This window comes from Thamnophis sirtalis, unplaced genomic scaffold (assembly GCF_051295495.1).
Source record: "Thamnophis sirtalis isolate CommonGarterSnake01/CBP01778 unplaced genomic scaffold, rThaSir2_p1.2 scaffold_4, whole genome shotgun sequence".
NCBI classification, from domain to species: domain Eukaryota; kingdom Metazoa; phylum Chordata; class Lepidosauria; order Squamata; family Natricidae; genus Thamnophis; species Thamnophis sirtalis.
In genome coordinates, this window is record NW_028261384.1 from 115,688,705 (window position 1) to 115,711,134 (window position 22,430).

Consider the following 22,430-nt stretch of genomic DNA (forward strand, 5'->3'; position numbering starts at 1 on the left):
TGCAAACTATCAATTACACCTTAAATATAAGATGATCAAACCACTATGGCTCCCATCAATGACTTTTACTCCAAGAGGACAGAGTTAATGAAATGTGTCAATCCCCAACCTTTGGATTGGCTTCATGTTGAGAAAGATCTAGATCAAAAAAATACAATAATCATGATTTAAAAACTCCAGCTACTGTAGTTTGTATTAAGATGTTACTAATCCTTTTGTATTGTAGAAAATACATCAACCTGATCATCCTTTTATGTTTACAGTTTTATTCTCTATTTGCTTCCTTTTTTATCTATGTCTATTCCTAGTTTGTGTTTACATTTCATGCATAGATAGTTTGGATTGAATTGCTGACAGGTTGTGTTTGCAAGATCTGCTTTTCATTAAAAAAAAAAAACTTAAGGGAGACAGTTGATGAGGCTGTGAATCTCACAATCTTCTTTACAGTAATCCATAATCACACTGGTTTAAAAAGAGCAGCGCAGAAAGATAAGAAAGAATAATTGTCTGTTCTGGAAAGGCCTTGCACCATTCTGGTAAAGGGTGGCCTCTGAAGACTCTTTCTTTTTATTCCTCCTCTCTCCAGTCTCAGCCCACCCAGGAAAAATAGCTCAGGCCAAGCAATGTTCGCCCCCCCCAAAGAGCTGCACACTCAAAAGAATGACATAATACTTTTAATGTGTTTTATAAAGGGGGAGGGAAGCAAGATAAGGACCAAGAAAGACTGTTTGGTGGGAAGGAGAATAGTCTGCGTATGCACACAAAGCTTCAGATCCATGTGCCTGCTGGATTAGAGAGGCACTGAAGAACAAAGTCTGACATCCTTCCTCAATGTATTGCAGTTAGTTTATAATCATGTTTTAAAGAGAAAGCAGCAAGCAGGGCATGAGATGAACCTCCAGCCGTGGGAAGGAAGCACAAGGCAGCATATCAATAGGAATTCCTTGGCAAAATACTAAATAACTTAGGAGTTGGGCCTTCTAGCCTCAGTCCTAGAAATCACTGATTCTGCGTTTTTCCCAGAGAGAATATCTCTGCAATATTCAGTTCTCCACTGTTCTAATCAGCTTTCCTGCATTTTTGTTTAGCGTATAACTTGGGCATCTCCCAACTAAATTCTCTAAGTCAAGGAGAGGCTTCAAATCGGCAGAAACAATAGCTGCTGCCAAAAAAACTGAATCTCAACATCTAAAACTGGGGGGGGAAAGGGAAGATAAAATGTTGCAAGACAGGCAGCAAAAACAGAAATTAGGAGGTTTGGAATACAAATCACTGGGACAACAGCTAACTAGTCTGCTCCTTTCTATCCTTTTATACAAACCAAAGCGAAAATCAACTTCGGGCGAAGACCTGGGACTCTTCAAGGAAGCCTTATGTTACGGATAAAGGCACACTGTGCACACTAAGCCCACTGGCTGTGATTGAGACTTGATATTCCTACAACTATTTGAACTCTAGGAAGAAAATAACTTTGCAAGGCCCCCTGACCTGCCTCCCTCCTAGCCCACCCCCTGCTCTGATTAAAGTGCTTGTGTTAAGAAGATGGTTGTGGCGGTGTGAGTTTTTCACGGAGACAGGCTCTGAGAGGTGGGGGCATCCTCCGCAGGCAGGATTTCGATGCTGCTGTCCGGCTGGCTTGGGGAGATGCTGTCGGTCAAGTCCATCTCCTGCACCTGACTGGGCGACAGTGGCTGTGGGGAGCTGGCTGTGTCAGTGCTGGAGGTGGGAGATTTGCTCTCGGAGAGGCCCAGCAGCTCCTGGACGTTACGTGGTAAATCCTGGCAGAGAGAAAACCCAAGACTTTAATAGGTAGCTTTTTCCTGATCAGACCTCCCCTAGTCTAGTATGCTTAGGTCCTACACAGCTTCCACGGCACATAAATACCCCAAAAAGTTCAGTGGCAAAGGCCCTGCTTGAAATGTATAAATTCTAAGCTTCAAATCTTGGCTCTCCCATAAAAGGGTCAAGTAGGCTGCCTTTTGTGTGCTTAAATTTTAGGCTGGCACGTAATGAATTAATACAATGCTACATAAGCCACCATTCACAGTCACCAGGTATGTATGTAATCGCCATTAGATTTGGCAGCCCTAAAAAGGGATTGAAGTATATTTTTATGTATTACTTCAGGATGCTATAAACAGAGATTAAGGGTATCAGACTAGAAACCAGGAGACTGGGACTTCTGGTCCTATCTTGGGTCAGTCACTTTCTTTCAACCCAAGAAAGGCAATGGAAAACCAATTCTGAAAACCCTTGCTAAGAAAACCACAGGGATTTGTCCCTGAAGGCTCCAGGAGTCAATAGACTCAAAGACACAAGTTATCTATGTGTGTTGGGTTAAATACATAACATCTTGATTTGTACTAAACATCTACCTATCCCAGATCCTTGGGAAGGACTCAAATAAAAGGCAGATAAAATGCCAAATACAGTCTGAACATCTGGTTGACTGTGCAATAAACAACAACAAAGATGATGATGATGTGCCATTTGCAGACAAAGCAAACAATCACCAGCTTATAAGAACTTGGAAAAAACACTCAAGCAGCACAAGGGCAACTGAGGATACTCAGTGTCCACGTAATTCAGACCCTGAACAGAAATTCTCCTTCTTGCAATATTTTGCAATTAGATCTTGCAAGCACTATTGTTAATAACCACACACGTTAACTACACATGACAGATGGAGCACTTCTTTTGTGTTTTGGGGAGGGCAACACTCCACCTAGCCATTTCAACCTCCCAATTAACATCAGGGGGTTCTTCATTTTGCTCAGCATGAATCTCAAACATAGGAAATGCTCAAAGTGAAAACCAACAGCTATGCTAGCTAGAAATATGGGGCCAGTATTTAAGACATCCAGTTGGGGAACATTTTTTTCAATCCAGTGAAAGTTGGATCATTATTTCAGCAGCGTTTTACACATTCCTCTTTTTGAGAATGTCTTGACTATTGACTACAGAAAGGAGTCTGCAGTAGGAAAGCATCATGCCTCGTTGGCAAAAACTCACTGGAGTAGAAACAAGTTGCCTGTAGATTGCCTCAGCCCGGCATAAAATGTCCTCCACGCTCATCTTCATGGTCAGTTCATTAATATGCTTTGGGAAGACACAAACAAAAAGAACACACTCTGCTAAACATGAATGTAAAATTCAACTAGACAGAAGGGAATGGAGTGGACGGTGTGAAAAATGTTACAGAAGAAGGTATTTTCCTGTAAACCAGAACGTATATTCTGAGTTTGGGGAACTGTTATAAATGACATGTAAGAATTATGGATGTAAAAGCCAAAGTGAGAAACTTCTAGAAAAATGAGTGAGATATAGTGAAATAAATACATTACTCCTTAGCCAAAGCAGCAAAAACTTTGCATAACAGCAGGGGGCACAATGACAATCTGAGCAGAAAAAAATATTAATTGTTCCCCAGAATATACCATTCACATTTCAGAAGCAAGCCACAAGCATAATTCAGTATTTGTTCCTGTAAACGTGAAACTCTGAATGGTACATGTTTAGAGTTCAAACACATACCTATCTTTATGCGTGAGAGGTATGAGAAAGCATTCACCTGCTTGGCCCTCACCTTGAGAATCTCGTTAAAGCCAAAACCAGAGTTCATAAGAGCCTGTCTCTCTGCATCCAGAATGGCACAACCCACCAGCAGGTGAAAATTGGGGCAAGGCAATTCTGTCCATAACACCTGGAATGAGAGGTACAAAAACAATTTAGACCGGTATCAACTAGCAGTATTATTTATCATATTGCCTGATTAAGCACAATATTCTGTCTTTTCCAACCATCAGCTGGACCATCCTATCCCTGAGATGAACCTTGTTCGGTGAAAAACTAGATGTAGCTTGGCTGGTTCTATCATTTGATCTTCCCAAATCACTCTGAATTTATTTACTCAACTCCTCAGGAACTTTGCACAGTTCTCTCCTTGCTAAGTTATTTTATTTTATTGTTTACCAAGCGAATTCATTTGAGTGAATTCAAATTCACTCACACAGGTGAGTCCAGGCAGCTTACAACATTAAAAATCCACAAGATGAAAACCGCAAAACTCTTCCACCATCATCCCCATTCACATGGCAGCAGCAACCCAATGAGGCTGATCAAGTGGTTGGACCTATCTAAGATCAATCTAAATGTGGATCTTTATTATGGTCAGATCACTGCCTGGTCATTTTTTATGCAGATCTCCAATTAAAATACTCCAGCCTAGAAATCTTACAAATCAAGTAATTTCCTGCAGATGCTTGGGGTATTTATGGAGTGATCTACTACAGCAGGTAGTTCCAATATACATTGATCCTTGGAACTCAGAAATAGGGGGCCACTGGACATGACTGCTTCTGAGAATCAGTTCTGAGGATCCTTTTGGCTTATGAAGAAGCTCTGGTAGGAAATACAGGTAGCCCTTGGGGTATCGCCCTTTGTTCAGCAACTGTTCAATGCTACGATGGCACTGAATGAGGGAAATTTATGTTAGGTCAATGAAGTGGCAGCCATTGCAGCATCCCTGCAGTCATGTGATCGCAAGCTAGGCGCCAGGTACCCAGATCACAATTACAGCATCACAGAGCTGCAGTCATTAGCAGCCTCCTCCACCAGCCTACCTATTTTGTAGTGCCCAACTGCAACTCTTTAATTGCCAACCTGCTTGCCTAGGATTCTAGCCACATGAGCTCCAAGATTGCCAATTGCTAAGCAATGCAGTCACATGACAGTATGCTTTATGACTGCATTGCTTAACCATTTCAATCCCAGTTGCCATCATAATCCTGAGAACTACCTTTACACTTAGAGAAGTGTAGAGAAGTGATGGTGAAAGGAAAAGACCTACTGTATTTTTCGGACTATAAGGCACACTTTTTTCCCTCAAAAAAGAGGCTGAAAATCTAGGTGTATCTTATATACTGAATACAGCATTTTTGCCTCCCAAAACCTTGCCCCCTTCACCAAAATGGCCGTGCAGAGTTAGGAGGTTTCCAGATTGCTATTGGGGGCTGGGGAGAGCAGAAATGAGCAAAAAATGGGCCATTCTTTGGTCAATTTTGTCTCCCCCCCCCAGCCCCCAGAATTTGCTCACATTTGCCCCCCCCCCTCCCAGCCTACAAACCTCCTAACGGCTATTCATGCCCTCTTTTTTTTTTTGGAAAAAAAACAGGCCCATTTTTGCGAAAAACAGGCCATTTTTGGGAGGTCTGCAGAGTGCAAAAACTTTTGTTTTTAATTTACCCCTTCAAAATCTTGGTGCGTCTTATACTCCTGTGCATCTTATACTCCAAAAACACGGTAAGCCAAGTACAGATGCATATGTGGTGATAGGAAGAGAAACACTGTTTCTCCAATGATAGAATAGTACATTGCAAGAATTACAGCAATAGCACTTATATACCGCTTCATGGTGCTTTACAGCAGGGGTCCCCAACCTGTGGCCACAGCCAAGGGGTTTGCAACTGGGCGGTGGAAACAGCTGACGGGTGTGTGCACATGCGCATCCTTACTTGCACAAGCAGCAGGCAAAAGAATGTATTGGCTTCATTTGCAGGAGCAGCAGGCACGAATGCACGGATGCCGTTTGCACAAATGGAGCTGCATGCACAGGTGCACATTTACCAGCCACTTGTGTGAACTATCCCCTCCCCATCCCTGCCAGCCAGCAAAGCCAGAAATCTTGGGGAATTCTACTTTACAGCCCTCTCTAAGCGGTTTACAGAGTTAGCATATTTGCCCTCAACAATCTGGGTCCTCATTTTACCCACCTCGGAAGGATGCAAGGCTGAGTCAACCTAGAGCCAAGATGGCGAACCTATGACACGTATGACACAGGTGGCACGCGGAGCCATTTCTGAGTGCATGTGAGGCGTTGCTCTGTCAGCTCCAGGGTGCATGCGCCTGCTGGCCAGCTGATTTTGGCCTTGATTTTTGGCTGTTTTTCGCCTGCCGGAAGCTTCCTGAAGCCTCTGGAGGGCAAAAAACGGCCCAAAGCGCAAACTGAAAATCAGAAAACAGGCAGTTTCTGACCTCTGGGGGGCCTTCGGAAGAGAAGGGGAGGCCATTTCCACCCTCCCCAGGCCCCAAGAAAGCCATGCACGCATGCATGGGGCAGCAGGGCGGGTGGTGTCATACACATATGCACAGGGGGCACAGCACCAGAGGGGAGGGTTAGATTATGGGATGGGCACACGAGCGCACACAATAGCGCCAGTGCATATTTTGGCACCTGAGGCAAAAAAGGTTCGCCATCACTGACCTAGAGCCTGGTGAGAATCAAACTGCTGTTATGGGCAGAGTTAGCCTGCAATAATTACATCCAGTGGCCTAATTCAAAAGGGCTCATTTCTCATTGGAGAGGAATGACCAAGAGGACTTTCATGCAGGCCACATCTGCCAATAAAACTGCTCACTCTGCACTTAGATTTAGACTCCAAATGAGCAGATCCAGGCACTGCTGTACTGTCTTGCAATGTGTATCTGGGATTCGGTTCGGCTTATCACGTTCCTCCGAGGAAGGGTTCTCTGCAGCACGAGGACAGACAGCTGCATGTTGAGATACCATCTGGGAATGGTATACATGAAAATCTAAACTTGTTGAAGGAATGGCTGGGAAGCATTCCCACAAGTCTGTCTTTCTAACTCTTTTTGCATCTGTAAATCTCCCGCAGACCTCAACACCATAATGCAGTCCCAAAACTCTACTTTTCACTGGTCTATTTTCTCTGCTCCTTCCACCAGTCCCCAAAAGGAAATGAATTATCGCCCAGGTCTCCCCTAACCCTCCTGACATGAGTAAGAATTATTTTTTTCCCAATCTCACCTCCCAAAGCTGTAGAATTTCAGAGAAGGGAAATTCTCTCTTGAACCAGATCAAGATCCATCGGAAACAGAAACATAAGCTGCCAGATTCCTTCGAGTCTTTGGGAACCAGGAAAAACAGGGCAGAAGCAAAAGAGAAAAGACGGAATTATGTGGATAGGTATTCACTGGTGTAAAATATGTTCAAAAAGTTTGAGTATTTGTAGGTCAAATTAAGGAAAAAAGCCCCTGAATAATGAGACTTAATAATGAGACTTTTTGTTCTTAAAGAACAAAAACATAGACATCTCCACAGAAGTGGAATCCCTTAATTTTTAACTTCCCTACACCTGTAACACCTGTAATACACCTGTACCTAGGAAGTCACAGAGTGGGGGATCCAGCACTCTAAGAAGCAAGGTGAGCTGGGAAAGCTGGCGTTTCATGGACTCCTGGCTTTCTTCAAAATTGTGGTGCTGCAAGCAGAAAACAGAAGACCATGAAAAAACCGGTGGGGAGAAGTAATTATTGTTAAGTAAATGTATACAACTAGTCCTCGACTTACAACAGTTCATTTTAGTGACTGTTCAAAGTTACAATAATACTGAAAATATGATTTATGACCATTTTGCACAGATATGATTGCTACGGCATTTCCATGGCCACGTGGTCGGAATTCAGACACTTGGCAACTGATTCATATTTATGATGATTGCAATCGTAGGGTCATCTTTTCTGACTTTCTAACAAGCAAAATAAACAAAGTCAGATTCACTTAACAACTGTGTTCCTAAACTAATTGCAGTGATTCACTTAACAACTGTGGCAAGTAAGGTCGAAAAACTCTCTTAATAAATTTCTCACTTAGCAATGGAAATCTTGGGCGATATTGTGGTCGTAAGCCAAAGACAACCTGTATGCCAGCCTCTTCCCTAAAAGTAGTCTTCAAGGCACTTGTTAAAATACAAAAGAAAAGTTTATAATCCAAACACATGATTTTTTAAAAAAATGAAACTAGTAGCAAGTCAGGTCAAAGATCCACAGCTTCCTTGAATTCCATGCTGTAACTTGGTTTGAGAAATGTTTTAAAATGAGGCTGAGGATATATTAATTAATTAATTACGGTTACAAAGAGTAACCGTAATTTTGACCCAGACAGCATACTCACCACCAGTTCCATAAAACCACAGAAGCACCAGAAGGCGTCGACTTCATTCTGGGTGATATAGAGAATGGGGGACAGCAGATCACTCATTCCTTGTACATACCCTGTTCAGGCAAGCAAAAGAAATAATGAATGAGACTGTTAATTTCTTAATTCGAGGTGATTTTTTTTTTCAAGCTTCAAGTTACTGCTTGGTCTTTTCTGTGATGACTCTTTAAAAGAACATGCACCTTTTCCTGGGCTCAGGCGGTTCCAGGAAACACGTTGAGAAGACAGTGATGAACACAAAGACACATAGTCTTGGCAGTGCCTCACTAATTTAATCATGTCCTAAGCCACATGGCTGTTGCCTCAGCTTCCCAGGTTTGTGCCTTGTTTACAGAAACACTGACAGTTATAATAAGATGCTCATATTCCCTCTGAAGCACTCTTTTTACATCCATGTGGCTCAGTGAGTAAGACACTGAGCTTGTCGATCAGGTCGGCAATTCAGCGGTTCAAATCCGTAGTGCCGCATAACGCGGAGAGCTCCCATTACTTATCCCAGCTTCTGCCAACCTAGCAGTTCGAAAGCACATAAAAAATGCAAGTAGAAAAATAAGAGCCACCTTTGGTGGGAAGGTAACAGTGTTCCATGCACCTACGGTGTTTAGTCATGCTGGCCACATGGCCACAGAGACGTCTTCAGACAGTGCTGGTTCTTCAGCTTTGAAACAGAGATGAGCACCGCCCCCTAGAGTTGGGAACGACTAGCACATATGTCCGAGGGGAACCTACCGTTACAGTAGCTGCACATCATTACATTGTATCTATTCCTTTCTACCAATTCTTCTGCCTCCTTCTATCTTTGTCCGCTAACAAGAAGGCAATAGTTTCAATATGAAGCAAAAATCAAGAACACGGGGGCATGACCTCAAACAGACAGGAGGGATGTTCAAAAGTAATGGTAGAAAGTATTACTTTATAGAAAGAGTAGTAGAAGCTTGCAACCAACTTTCGGCCGAGGTAGTAGGTCAATCATCAGTAACTGAATTTAAACATGCTTGGGATAAACACACGTCTATCATCTGACAAAAATAAAGATAAATAAAATAAATAGAAGTAAAACATGACTACAAATAAAAATAAATCAATGATGGACCATTTAGTGTTTTTCTGGCATCAGTTTTCCACGGTTCTAAGAGCCCCCTCTTAAGCCATGACGATTTGGACTGGTGTCCTTCCTTGGAACTCACCTAGATCAAAGTTGTACATGCAGTATGTCATCAGCACATCATTCAAGAGTACCAGTCCTGGATTCTCACTGCCCTCATAGAATTTGTTGTTTCTATCTGTGCGGCTGACATCTCTTTCTGCAAAGGCACAAATACAAGCTTCTAAAACTCACCTGTACTGCCCCCTTGCAAGGGACATTCAGACGGATGACTTAGGGAAGGAATTCATTTTTTAAAAAAGGGCAAACTAAATCAGGAAAGTAAAACAACAAGGAAAAGAGGAGGAATTGTATCCCAAGGAAAGAATAAATCGTCATACGCACAGCTTAGACAATTTAGATGAGAAAAGGGGTGTTCCAAAACATTAGGACAAGCACTCCCTGGAGGGATTCAATAGAAATCAATAATCAATCATCTTGTGAATGAGGGTGCTGAGAAAACAGAAATAGAGACTCATTGTCTTATAGTGAGCCATGGTGGCACAAAGGTTAGAATGCCATTATGTAGGCTGACTCTGCTCACTGCCAAGAGTTCAATCCTGACCAGCTCAAGATTGACTCAACCTTCCATCTTTCCAAAGTTGGTAAAACGAAGACCCAGATTATTGGGGCAATATGCTGATTCTGTAACCACTTAAGAGAGTATTGCAAAGCACTATGGAGCGGCATATAAGTAAGTGCTATAATGTAGCACAAGGATCCTCTAACACAGGTCCATGGACTGGCACGGGTCCAAGGCATGTCAGAAACAGGGCCGTGCAAACAAGCTAAGCTCCATCCACGGGGTGTATGCAGCAAACGAAACCAAGCCCCTTCCAGATCGTGGAAAAAGCTCTCTCCACGGAACCAGTACCTGGTGCCCAAAAGGTTGCGGGCTGCTGATGAAGCATATAAAAACTTGGAAATCGCTCACTGAATCTGATTGGCAACAGATTCAGGTCACATTCAAGAGAGCACTTATTTATATAATGCATAATTAATTCATACAATGTACTGTCGGAAGTAGTGGTGATGGCTGCTGTCTGGGAAAGCTTTAAAAGATTCTGTCTTCTGTGCACTGATTATTAACTATTAACCAGAGCAGATAATGGGAGGAACCTCCACATTAAAAGGGGAGGCATGGTTTGCAATATTAGATACTGGGAAACAATAAAGGAAGAAAGGATTGTCTTTAGAAGCATATGGCTGTAATAGGAGGGTGGCAGTAGCTCAGCATGGCTAAGAATTCCAGGAGTTGTGAATCCAGCCATTGGCAAAAAAAAAATGGGCAAAAACAAATCAGCCAGGTGCTGTTACAGAATGAGAGTAAACCTCAAAACCAGGGGTGGGTTCCGGCTGTTGCTACTGCCTGTTTGCTCAGGGATATGCTGTGCGCGCGCTTGATACATGCTACGGACGCCTGCGCAGTACTAAAAAAAACGTTTCTGTGCATGCACAGAAGCAAAAGAACAAGAGAATCGGTTCAAGGGTGTGGCGAGCCGAGTTCCTATCTATTTGGCCAAACTGGTCCAAACTGGTAGGAACCCACCTCTGCTCAAAACCAACAAGTAGAATTTATACCAACCAATAAGGCTGCGATAACCCCGCAGTAAAGAGTTCCGCAGTTCCTGTTCTTCGCTGACCGACTTCCACTGTAACTTCATGCGGAAGTATTCATCTCTGAGGAGAAGGTAGAAGAATGGAATGGAAAAAGGCTCTGACTCAGGTCCCCTCTGCAGACCCAACAGTCCTTGCCAAGCCCCAGGACTAGCTCCCCTTCGAACGGGCCACTCCCTGATGAAGAATTAGGCTTACGTTTTCCGTCTCACTTGCGCCTTGTTCTCTTCGTTGCTGTTGCCCCAGGAATAATAGCTCAAAAGGTACTTCCACACTTCCTTACGTAATGACATGCTGAGTCCCTGAAAGGGACAAATACATAAATAGTTCAAAGAAAGGAAGCAAGTTATTATAGAACAAAGCACCTACCTTGCTTCAATTCCAGGGCTTAAATCTGTGGTAGGAAACACAGTTATAGGTGGACCTCAACTTATAACTGTTTGATGTTATGACAGACCCCCCAATTCAAAGTTCAGACAGCCTGGCAGCCCTTGCAAGTCACATAATCACATTTTAAGCCCTGGCAACCAGCCTGCATTTACGGCTGTTTGCATTGTCCTGCAGTCACATGACCAGGATTTGTGAAGGGATTTGGGGGTTGTTGTTGTTTTTTGCCAGAAACTGGCATTTACTTTTATGTTTCCGGCAAAGTAAGGCCAAATATGGACAACGGGTTTTCTATACAACAGTGCTCACTTCACAACCATCAGATTCATTTTACGACCATCATAAAAAAGTTGAGGACTATCCAATATCGTATTATCGAATGTCCAATTCACATGGACATTCCAATAAACAGCCATAATAATTTCCTCTTGTTTTCTATCCCGTAAACACAAGGCATGTGCTGGTCCAGCTGCCCTCCGCCCCACAAATCTCACCCCAGCAAAGATCCTCTTCCTCAATCCAATGGGATCCAGTACACGTCCATCGGGATCCAGATGCTGTTCCCATTCCTGCTCCGAAACTGGGGTCTCCCTTTGAACAGAGGGCCGTTCTCCTAGTTGTGCCTGCTGCTAAGAACAAAGTAAGCTAAAATATCAATTGTATCTAAAAAAGAAAAGTTCCTTAAGAGGGAAGGAGGAAGAAAGGACAATGATAAAAACTTTCCTTCTTTTGAATTAGAGGGACATTGTGAAGCTGAAGAGCCTAAAGAATTCTTCCAATAGTCAAATGTGCCTACATATTGCAAATTCTTTTCACACTGAAAAGTTCTAGAAGCAACTTCCCAGTTTCTTTGCAGTAGATCTAGCAAACAAAGGAGAAATTATGTTGTGAATCTGTTAACTACTGTGGTGGTTACCTCAGTACTCATCATTAACTGGTTCCAAGAGGTGCAACAAATACTAAAAACAACAAGTTCCCAACAAACCACAAAATTAACATGTGATCCTTTGTTTCAGTTGGAAAGGGTTGTGACTCACAAGACAGCTGACACCGACAAGTTCTAGCTTGCACGAGTACAAAACAAATGATAAGCACCGGAACAAAATGTTCGTGTCAAAATGCATTGAGTACCAAATTCGATGCGTTTCAAAGGAGTAGAGAAACGAGGTACCACTATATCTTCATTTATTAGATCATTTTAAGTTAATTTTAAGAGCATAATCTTTTGAAGGAAGCTTATAAACATATTAGCATAATATAACTAATATTCAACATAGTTAGCTCTTCAAACCAGTTCCAAGTATGACACCCTTTTAAAACACCCTCAACAAATATCATTCAGTTAAAATTCAGAAAGCACAAATGTAAGGTTTAAAATCCTCTTAAGATCAACCACAGCTGCCATTTTTGCTGGAAGAAATCTGTAAGTTAAGGTTTATCACTCAGAAGCTGAATCAGATCCTCAGTCCTACAAAACTTTGTGACTTGGAATCTCCAATAAGTTCCCATAAAAAATGTCAAGATACCTTGGACGTCAGCTACTACTACAGCAGTTTCACACTGGGGCTGAAGTTTTTTTTTAGTCCTCGTGAATCATTTGTGTAGTCACTTTACTGATGGGAAGACCAGATACACAAATATATGAAACTGACAGATGCGTGTTTAAACATGAAAAGGCAGTACAAGCCACGCTAATGAAGTAGCTGCCACTCCTCCTACATATCATTTCGCCAGATTTGTTCTAAGACTAACATTGGTCCATTTAAGCTTCTATGTTTAAAGACTGGCTGGCTGCTCTTTGATCAAGGGAGAAGGATTTCCTTCAAAGAGTTCGCTTGAAATCTTCTCCTTCTACAGTGTCCTACTTGTTACATTTCTACAAGCCCCCCTCACAATATGACCGCATCTTCAGTAACTCTACGACAGTTGGAGAAAATGGGTGGCAGAAGGTATAACCAGCCATTTCTTGAGCCTGAAAAACACCTCTTCCCACTTGGACTGGTTGCCATCTCTGCCAGCCTTCAAAATTGCCTATTTCAACACTCACACAGGTGATGACTTCAAAGCCTGTCTCTTCCTCCACATTGGCAGCCGCTGAATCACCAAGGGAATGGTGGGTGAGTCCATCTTCCTGGTGCAGAGCCCCACGGAAGAAATTGGTAACTTTGGAGAAGCCACCAAAGGTGGCAGCATAAGGATCCTGCAGGAATCGCTAGGAGGAAAAACCACCACAACATGTTTATAGTTACAGGTAGTCCTCACTTGCTGCCTCATTTAGCAACCGTTCAAAGTACAAAAATAGAAAAAAAGCTTTGCAACCAACAAGCATTTACAACCACTGTGAGCATACCAGTCATGTGATCACCATTTGTGTGCTTCACAACTGGCCTGCAATAAGCACATTTAATAGAGAAGGTAGAAGTAAAATAGTTAAGTCACAGTCACATGATGCTTTGCTTAGCAACAGTGCCCCTTGGCAAAAGAGCTGCCAATCCAATTTTGGGTCGCTAAGGGAGGACTACTGGTTAAACCTCACTGCATCAAATGCATATTGCCCATTATTCATAGCTCCTAATTCATCTGTGGTCTAGGAGTGTCCAACAGTACGCACGTGTCCTAAACTCTGCAGTTAGTACTCAGGATATAATTGCAGCCCTCTCCAATCTAGTTTACTTTCTTCCAGTGTAAATAGCTGCTAGTGGTGTGAATAGCTGATGAAGTAGCTAAACCTCTTTTTCAACTATCAGTCTATAATCCGCTTCTTGAAACCTGAACTCAAATCATGTTTGCCCAGAACCTGATAGTGCAGCTTTACACACTCAATTATTGCTGGTCCATTGCTGGAAGAAAGTGGCAAGAAGGTGACAAGCAACAGGGAGAAAACAGAACTATTTATTTTTTGCATCTGTCTTTACACAAAGAGATAAAACAGTCCAACCTATCAAAAACAGCACCACAAAAACCAGATTAGGAACACAAATTGAAATAGGGAAGAAAATGGTAAGTGAGCACCTGCCTACCCTAGACAAGTTCAAATCATCAGGACCGGACGGATTACACCCCAGGGTTCTGAAGGAATTGGCAGGTGAGATCTCAGAACCACTGAACTATATATTTCAGAGATCCTGGAGCACCAGGGAACTGCCAGAGGACTGGAAAAGAGCTGATGTGATTCCCATCTTCAAAAAAGGAAAAAAAATACATCCAGGAAACTACAGACCTATCAGCCTGACCTCAATACCAGGAAAAATTCTGGAAAAGATAATCAAGGAACGAATTAGCAAACACCTAGAAGTAAACAAAGTAATAGACAAAAGCCAACATGGGTTTGTCAAAAACAGATCATGCCAGACTAATCTTATTGCATTATTTGACAAAGTGACAAAATTAGTGGACCAGAGGAATGCCATCGATATAGTTTACTTGGACTTCAGTAAGGCATTTGATAAGGTAGACCATAACCTACTAGTAGATAAAGTAGAAGAATGTGGGTTGGACAGCATCATCACCAGATGGATTCGTAACTGGCTCACCGACCGTGCTCAATGTGTAATCCTCAATGGAACTGCATCTACCTGGAGGGAATTATGTAGTGGAGTACCCCAAGGCTCTGTTTTAGGCCCAGTACTCTTCAACATCTTCATCAATGATTTGGATGAGGGAATAAATGGGGAACTCATCAAATTTGCAGATGACACCAAGCTGGCAGGAATAGCCAACATTCCAGAAGACAGGCTTAAGATACAGAAGGATCTTGACAAACTTGAACATTGGGCACTATCTAATAAAATGAAATTCAATGGTGAAAATAGTAAGGTTCTTCATTTAGGCAAGAAAAATGAAATGCACAGGTACAGTATAGGTGGTACCTTGCTCAATAGAGACTCGGTGCTGCCACTTGTGTGCTGACCCATGTCTCTCCCGGGAGGTGACATGAGGCTGGCTCCAGGCAATTACCAATGCTTCATTGAGAGAGGGGTTCTTTCCCACTGCCTTGAAGGAGGCGGTGGTGAAGCCCCTCCTTAAGAAGCCTTCCCTGTACCCTGCCTCTTTAGCCAACTATCATCCGATCTCCAACCTTTGCTTTGTAGCGAAGGTTGTTGAGAGTGTGGTAGCATGTCAGCTTCCCCAGTACCTGGATGAAGCTGCCTACCTGGATCCGTTTCAGTCGGGTTTCAGACCTGGGTACAGCACTGAGACAGCGTTGGTCGCATTGGTTGATGATCTCTGGCGGGCCCGGGACAGGGGCTGCTCCTCTGTCCTGGTCCTATTACACCTCTCGGCGGCTTTCAATACCATCGACCATGGTATCCTACTGCGATGACTCAGGGGGTTGGTAGTGGAGGGGCACCGTTTTACGATGGTTCTCCTCCTACCTGTCGAATCGGTCGCAGTTCGTGTTGATGGGATGACAGGGATCGATCCCGAGGCGCCTCACTTGTGGGGTGCCCCAGGGGTCAGTTCTCTCACCCCTCCTGTTCAACATATATATGAAACCGCTGAGTGAGATCATCCGTGGTTTTGGGGTACGGTATCATCAATACACTGATGATACCCAACTTTTCATCTCTACCCCTAACCACCCAAACAATGCCCTCGACGTGATGTTCCAATGCTTGGATGCTGTACAGATCTGGATGGGGACAAAGAGGCTCAAGCTCAATCCCTCCAAGACTGAGTGGCTGTGGTTCCCGTCATCCCGATTTGTGCATCTTGTATTAACTTTGATGATAGGGGGAGAAATTTTAGCCCCCTCAGAGAGGGCCCACAATCTGGGAGTCCTCCTGGATACGCGGCTTAGTTTAGAAGAATACCTGATGGCCGTGACTAGGGGGGCTTTTTACCAGGTTCGCCTGGTATGCAAGTTGCGTCCCTTCCTGGATCAGGATGACCTGTGCACAGCTATTCATGCCCTCGTCCTTTCTCGCCTGGACTACTGTAACACTCTCTACATGGGGCTGCCCTTGAAAGCACCCAGAGGCTTCAGCTGGTCCAGAATGCGGTTGCGCGGGTTGTCATGGGGATACCTAGGTGCTCCCATGTTACACCCCTTTTAGGTGGCCTGCACTGGTTGCCCGTTGTTTTCTGGGTGCGATTCAAGGTGTTAATTATGACCTTTAAAGCTCTCCATGGCTTAGGCCCAGGGTACCTGCGAGACCACCTACTGCCACCGGTAGCCACCCACCGTCCAGTGCGATCCCACAGAGTTGGCCTCCTCAGGGTGCCGTCGGCCAGACAGTGTCGGCTAGCGACCCCCAGGGGGAGAGCCTTCTCTGTGGGAGCGCCTTCCCTCTGGAATGAGCTGCCCCCGGAGCTTCGCATAATCCCCGACCTCCGGTCCTTCCGACGCGCCCTAAAAAGTTGGCTTCTCCAGCAAGCCGGCCTGGCCTGAACAAAATAAAATAAATGATTAATTGTTAATTTTAATCTAATTTTTAAATTTTTGTTGTTAATATTAATTGGGTTTGTTTTGATACTTTATTTAATTTTCTTTTTAACTTTTGTAATATGTGAGGTTTTTTTATGTTGTATGCCGCCTTGAGTCCTTCGGGAGAAGGGTGGCATATAAATCCAATAAACAACAACAACAAAAAATACAATAGTAGTAACTGTGAGAAGGATATTGGAGTCCTAGTGGACAACCATTTAAATATGAGCCAGCAGTGTGCAGCAGCTGCCAAAAAAGCCAAAACAGTTCTAGGCTGCATAAACAGAGGGATGGAATCAAGATCACGTGAAGTATTAATACCACTTTATAATGCCTTGGAATACTGCATTTAGTTTTGATCGCCATGATGTAGAAAAGATGTGGAGACTCTAGAAAGAGTGCAGAGAAGAGCAACAAAGATGATTAGGGGACTGGAGACTAAAACATATGAACAACGGTTGCAGGAACTGGTTATGTCTAGTTTAATGAAAAGAAGGACTAGGGGAGACATGATAGCAGTGTTCCAATATCTCAGGGGTTGCCACAAAGAAGAGGGAGTCAAACTATTCTCCAAGGCACCTGGGGGCAGAACAAGAAGCAAAGGGTGGAAACTAATCAAGGAGAGAAGCAACTTAGAACTGAGGAGAAATTTCCTGACAGTTAGAACAATTAATCAGTGGAACAGCTTGCCTCCAGAAGTTGTGAATGCCCCAACACTGGTATAGATCTGTTTGAAGAGGGGGTTGAACTAGAAGACTTTCAATTCTGATGATGTTCTATGTTCTATATATAATTTCTAGTTCTGTGAAATCTTTGTAGATATTCTTGTTATATACCATTTTTGGATGCAGGGGTTGAAAAGCATAGTACGAATAAAAATATCCAGTCTACTTGAGTTTTCAAAAGATCAAAGACCCAATTCTGGATTCTCACTTGCTGGCTTATCATTCTAACCCAAGTGTTTCTCAACCTGGGCAACTTTAAGATATCTGCACTTCAGAAAACAGTCTTACCGATACTAGATTTGATGAACTGTCATCAAACAGTTGAAGCTCATCAAAGGAATGAGAAAGGGCATCTGAGTCATGTGTATAAACCAGGTAGAGCCGAGAATCTTTGGGGGAGCTATAAGAAAGAAAACAAAAGGAAATAAAAATGATTTTTTTAAAAAAATGGAAGAGGGTTTCAACACCGCGATAAATTGTAGGGCACATTTTTTATTGTTTACAACAATTAAAATCATCATAATATAGAAACAAAGATGAAAATAAAGATGACAGGAAAATTTGGAAGAAAAAGGAAAGAAAGCTGTAGGGCAAAGGAAAATGAAAACATTGACTTCCAACTTTTTACAGTACAGGAAAGTATAGGTAGACCTCGACTTATTATTACAATTGAACCCAAATTTTCTGTTGTTAAATGAGACATTTGTTAAATGAGTTCTCGATCACACAATCATAGGGATGCTAGAAAGGTTGTAAGTGTGAAAAATGGACATAAATCACTTTTTTCAGTGCTGTGCTAATTTTGAATGGTCACTAAATGAACTGTTGTAAGTCGAGGGCTACCTATGCAGTATAGAATTACAGTCTCAACTTTTTACTTTACCAACTTAACAGGCCATTTCTATAAAAACGAACTATATTAACTGGCACCAAGAGTTCTTTCTTTTTCTGTCTCGAGCACAAACTCTAGATGCAGTTTCCAGGTAGGAACAACACTGAATATGTTTATTAAAATAGTCAGTTTTGCCCTCTCTGCAAGCACCATCATTTTTCCATCCATTCTTCAGTTTTGCGATTGGTGCATCTTTCCGTTTCTGTGCATACTGTCAAACAAATATTCCAAATCTTTTCTTCTAACCACTGTTGTGTCCATAATATAGTATAAAGTCCTTCTGGAACTATTCTGCTTCTAACTACAGCTGGAGATTCCTATATTTTAACTGCTCTTTGCAACCACAAAGAGAACTAGCACATTGGAGAAATTACTTTTGCTTTACTATTACCCTTAAATACTATAGAGCAAGGTCACGTTAGTTTAAACGCAGGAACAAAACTTTATGTAATTAGATGCTTAGAAACTGCATTTTTCTTGTTAAAAATTCCATAAAGTGTGTAGCATGCTATCTTCTCTACTGATCCGGAGCTACATTGAATGGTCTGTACAATCTAAGACTACTTCTTATTCAATTGTGAAGAAAGCATAGTCACCAAAACATGGCAACTTAATGATGCCCATCAGATAACTAAAAGAAATCTCGAACAAACCAGGTTAATCAGATTTCTCTTGCTGTTGCTAGATATCTGGGCCTTACTTGAAACCTAGCCAGCAATTTGCTCAAAGCATCTAATGAGACAAAGAATAATGTCGACCTTGACTCCCAGTAACTTCAGGGACAAATTCAAATAATTTCCTTGCTAACAATGTAAAGATGATTTACTACTGCTTTCCTCCTGGATATTTTTCCCCCTCACTTCCTAAATTAATCTACAGCCTTGGAATATCTAACAAAGGCTTTCAAAATTCGCTTTCAGAAGAGAACAGTAGAAAATATTCCCCTATTCCACGCAACAAGTTTAAACTAGATGGAATGACTGCATCTTATTTCTTTAATGTAACAGAGGTTGTGATGTAATCTCACTCACGTGGCTAATATAACATATTTGCAAAGAGCTTTGAGAAGGGCCTTCGTGCCTCCACGGTGGAAATGCAGAGCTTGAATGGAAATGCCTTCTTTGGTGATGAAGATGAGGTACGACCAGCCGAGGCCTGGTTTACTCTTACGGATGGATTTCAGCTCAGACAAGCTGAGAGAGAAGGCCCACTGACCACGAGGGACTGGAGATTTTGACCCAGAAACTGGTAGGGGAAACACAGGAAAAGCATAGTAACAAAGGCAAAGGAAACAAAACCCCACAATTTCTAGCTACTCTCTTTTTCTCATCCCCATGTTCCATTCCTTATTGCAACTTCATCAGTAAACCTAAATATACAATACTGATATTCATAAAAGGAAACTAGTGCTTCCTCTTTCAATTCACCAGCTGTTTCCTCCTGAACCCGAGACCTTGTCCCCACTGTACTGATTACGGCCCAATCTGGTTCATATCCTGGATCAAAATGTTCTTCCTCAGCTTGGGAGCCAATGGTATCCTAGTAAAGAGAAAACAAGATTAGAAGACATTTCAATGTTTTTAAATACATTCCTCATAGTGTCTTTAAGGCAATGCTCCTTTAGATCCTGTTCCAAATTGCATCCATAGCAAACTATTGATTTGCTTAATGACTGCTGGAAAAAGGTTGTAAAATCATGAATTTTGTGTGACTGACCCATTTTACAACTCTCACAAGTTACAACCATGATGGGCAGGCTCCGTTACAGTCATAACTCAAGGACTACCTGTACAATAATACTAGGAGAATTTAAGACATGTACAATTGAAACTCTAGCATTGTTCTTTATTCTTGTAACTATTTTCTTCAAGAGACTGAAGGTTTTTTTAAACTTGTATATAAACTACAAGGATATTACTCTGCAAAGAACAAGAAACTTGATTAAGCAAGAAAACTACTAATCTAAAGAAATGTATTTTTTGCTTCTGCCAAAATATAGAGAGCAAATATACCAAGAATTTAATACATATAGGTTGATGATTAAATCAGCAGAAAGCCTTACCTTTTTAGTGTACATGATTTGAGCAGTATCTGAAGAGTCGTCCACAGGGGTCCATTGTAGTAAAGTATCTGAACCCTGAATAAAAAGGAAGCAACATTACAATAAAATATTCCAACAAAATCCCTCATCCCAAGAAATGGTTTTTAAATTTTGCAATTTAAGTGATCAAATGAGTACTGAATTTCACATGTTTCCTTCTTGAAAAGCAGCTGATGAAATACTACTCATTCCCCACTTTGTTATCTAAAATATCATAACAACCTGCCTAATGCTTTTTGATGTGCACTTCTTAAATCATAAATTATGGGAAACTTAAAATTTCTTCTGAAATATTTAAAATGTTTATGTACCACATAAACTACTACTTGTGCACATGCATTAAGATAGCATACAGATAGTTCTCATTTAACAACTGCCTCATTTAGTTATTGCAATTACAATAGTGATAAAAAAGTAACTTTACAACCAGACCACACATTTACAGCTTTCTCAGCTCTGCAAAGCAAAGGAAAACTGAAGTAAGATCATAAACATTGCAATGTTTACTTAGCTTAAGTAACACTTTGCTTAACGGCCGAGTTGCCAGTCCCAACTTGGTCATTTAATGAGGACAACTTGTATTATGAACAAACTGTTGAAACTCTTGGACTCAAATACAAAGCTTCTGCTAATCTGACCAGTTTTGTTCAAATTAATGCTAATTACCTTTAACCATAATGTCACAATTAGACAATATTGCAAAGCTACAAAAACCTCAAATTCTTCCTCCAGCATCCAAAAAGCAAGAGAGGGGGAAAAAATCTTGAGCCTGTTTGGCTCATTCATTTAATGGTAAATAAGACTGAACAGGATTCCCACCCCCCAAAAAAATGTAACCAATACAATACTCCAACACCCAGATTTTCTCACCACGACCACATAGCCTCCTGCTTCAGTTTTACAACCCAATGGGCAATCTATCTTGACCCACCTTCTCAATGATGCGGATAACTCCAGGTATGAGGGAATCCTGGTCAGGATGCCGCTTTGCACTGGTGTGTAAATAGACCCCATCTTTCTCAAAAGCAATCTGAAAAAAGTCAGAAGAAAAGAAATGGAAGGAGCAAGAAAAGGACCAGTATCCCACTCCTCCAGTTCCCCCACCCCCCAATGTGCAGCTCAAGTAACAAGATCCAAACTTCTTTAAAGGTTTATTGTCAAAGCCTCCAAACAAGTCCAAAATAAAAGGGGAAAGAAACCCATTTTACATAACCATAACGCTGGTAACCAACTTCTACATACTACCAGGAGGAGGATTTTCAATGTACGTCTCCCTGTAAGTTCCAGGGCGGAAGAAAGCACATTTCCCCATTTCTGCCAAACCAGTTTCCATACGGAATGACACAGCCGGCCGTCGGCTCCCGGGAAATCATTTTCGGCTCATGCTGGGGAAAAAACCCTCAACCCTCTTTCCTTTGAGAGCCCATTTTTGCTCTAGGGAGCCCAAGGAGGATCACCCTGGAGGATAAAAGGCCTCTCTTACCCTGCAGCCCCCTAACTCCATTCTGCCTGACAGCTACTTCCTGAAAAACAAATACGTCATTTCCTGCTCCGATCGACCCCGCCCTTTTCATAGAGCAGTTTTCTCTGTTTTTAATGTTTCGCGAAGCCACCATCATTGTTTCTGGCGCGGGGGAAAAAAAAACTCAAGCTGGAATGGTTGGATGTCTTGTTTGGACACCCAGGTGAAGCTTTTGGCGACATCTTTGGAAAGGTCAAAATGACTAGATCTTTAAACATGACATTCTCGCCAGTGTGCAAGTAATGTTAAATAATTATGCACCGGTTAAGCAATGTTTACACATTCGGATAACTTAATGAGGCATGAAACAGAAAACATATTTTATGATTTAACTAGGGAGGCTGGCACGTGGAAACATCTGGATGATTTTGGCCTCGGAAACTAAGCTGGATGAATTATATATTATATAATTATATAGTCCAGGATTAATTATAATATGGTTGGGAGACTTTTAAACAATATCAATACTGGATATCGGGGGCGGGGGATTAATGCCAATAAATTATTACCAAGAAAATTATGTCCATTAAATATTTGAAGCTCATCTAAAGTTTCTTGCAATTATTACCAAGGGATCCCTCTCTTGGTGCGGGAAGA

General features: G+C 42.0%; 2 protein-coding genes across 3 annotated transcripts; one reads left to right on the forward strand and one right to left on the reverse strand.

Annotated features, from left to right (window-relative positions):
- Positions 1-659: 659 nt before the first annotated feature.
- On the reverse strand, positions 660-21,853 carry TBC1D17 (TBC1 domain family member 17). Of its 2 annotated transcripts, none has more exons than XM_087713815.1 (17): positions 21,795-21,853; positions 21,243-21,341; positions 20,273-20,347; positions 19,638-19,749; positions 19,242-19,455; positions 17,607-17,718; positions 13,213-13,377; positions 11,660-11,791; positions 10,977-11,080; positions 10,747-10,841; positions 9,205-9,321; positions 7,973-8,073; positions 7,181-7,280; positions 6,827-6,924; positions 3,587-3,703; positions 3,013-3,099; positions 660-1,778 (listed from the first exon to the last, which is right to left on the reverse strand). In XM_087713815.1, the coding sequence occupies exons 1-17, from the start codon at positions 21,813-21,815 to the stop codon at positions 1,566-1,568; spliced, it is 1,962 nt and encodes a 653-aa protein (XP_087569941.1). In that variant the 5' UTR covers positions 21,816-21,853; the 3' UTR covers positions 660-1,565. The 2 variants fall into 2 exon arrangements, with proteins under 2 accessions (XP_087569941.1, XP_087569940.1); XM_087713814.1 differs by having other exon boundaries at positions 11,660-11,794.
- Positions 15,656-16,557, forward strand: LOC148046300 (uncharacterized). The gene is given in 2 exon segments (XM_087712173.1): positions 15,656-16,133; positions 16,136-16,557. Coding segments are annotated over 2 exon segments (900 nt in total).
- Positions 21,854-22,430: the final 577 nt, after the last annotated feature.

Coding starts and splice junctions, on each gene's coding strand:
- TBC1D17 (XM_087713814.1), bottom strand. CDS start 21,815: ATGGAGTTAGGGGGCTGCAGG. Junction 7,281..7,972: donor GTGGTTTTATGGAACTGGTG/GTGAGTATGCTG, acceptor TTCTGCTTGCAG/CACCACAATTTTGAAGAAAG. Junction 1,779..3,012: donor GGCAACTTGTTTCTACTCCA/GTGAGTTTTTGC, acceptor TCTCTCTGCCAG/GATTTACCACGTAACGTCCA.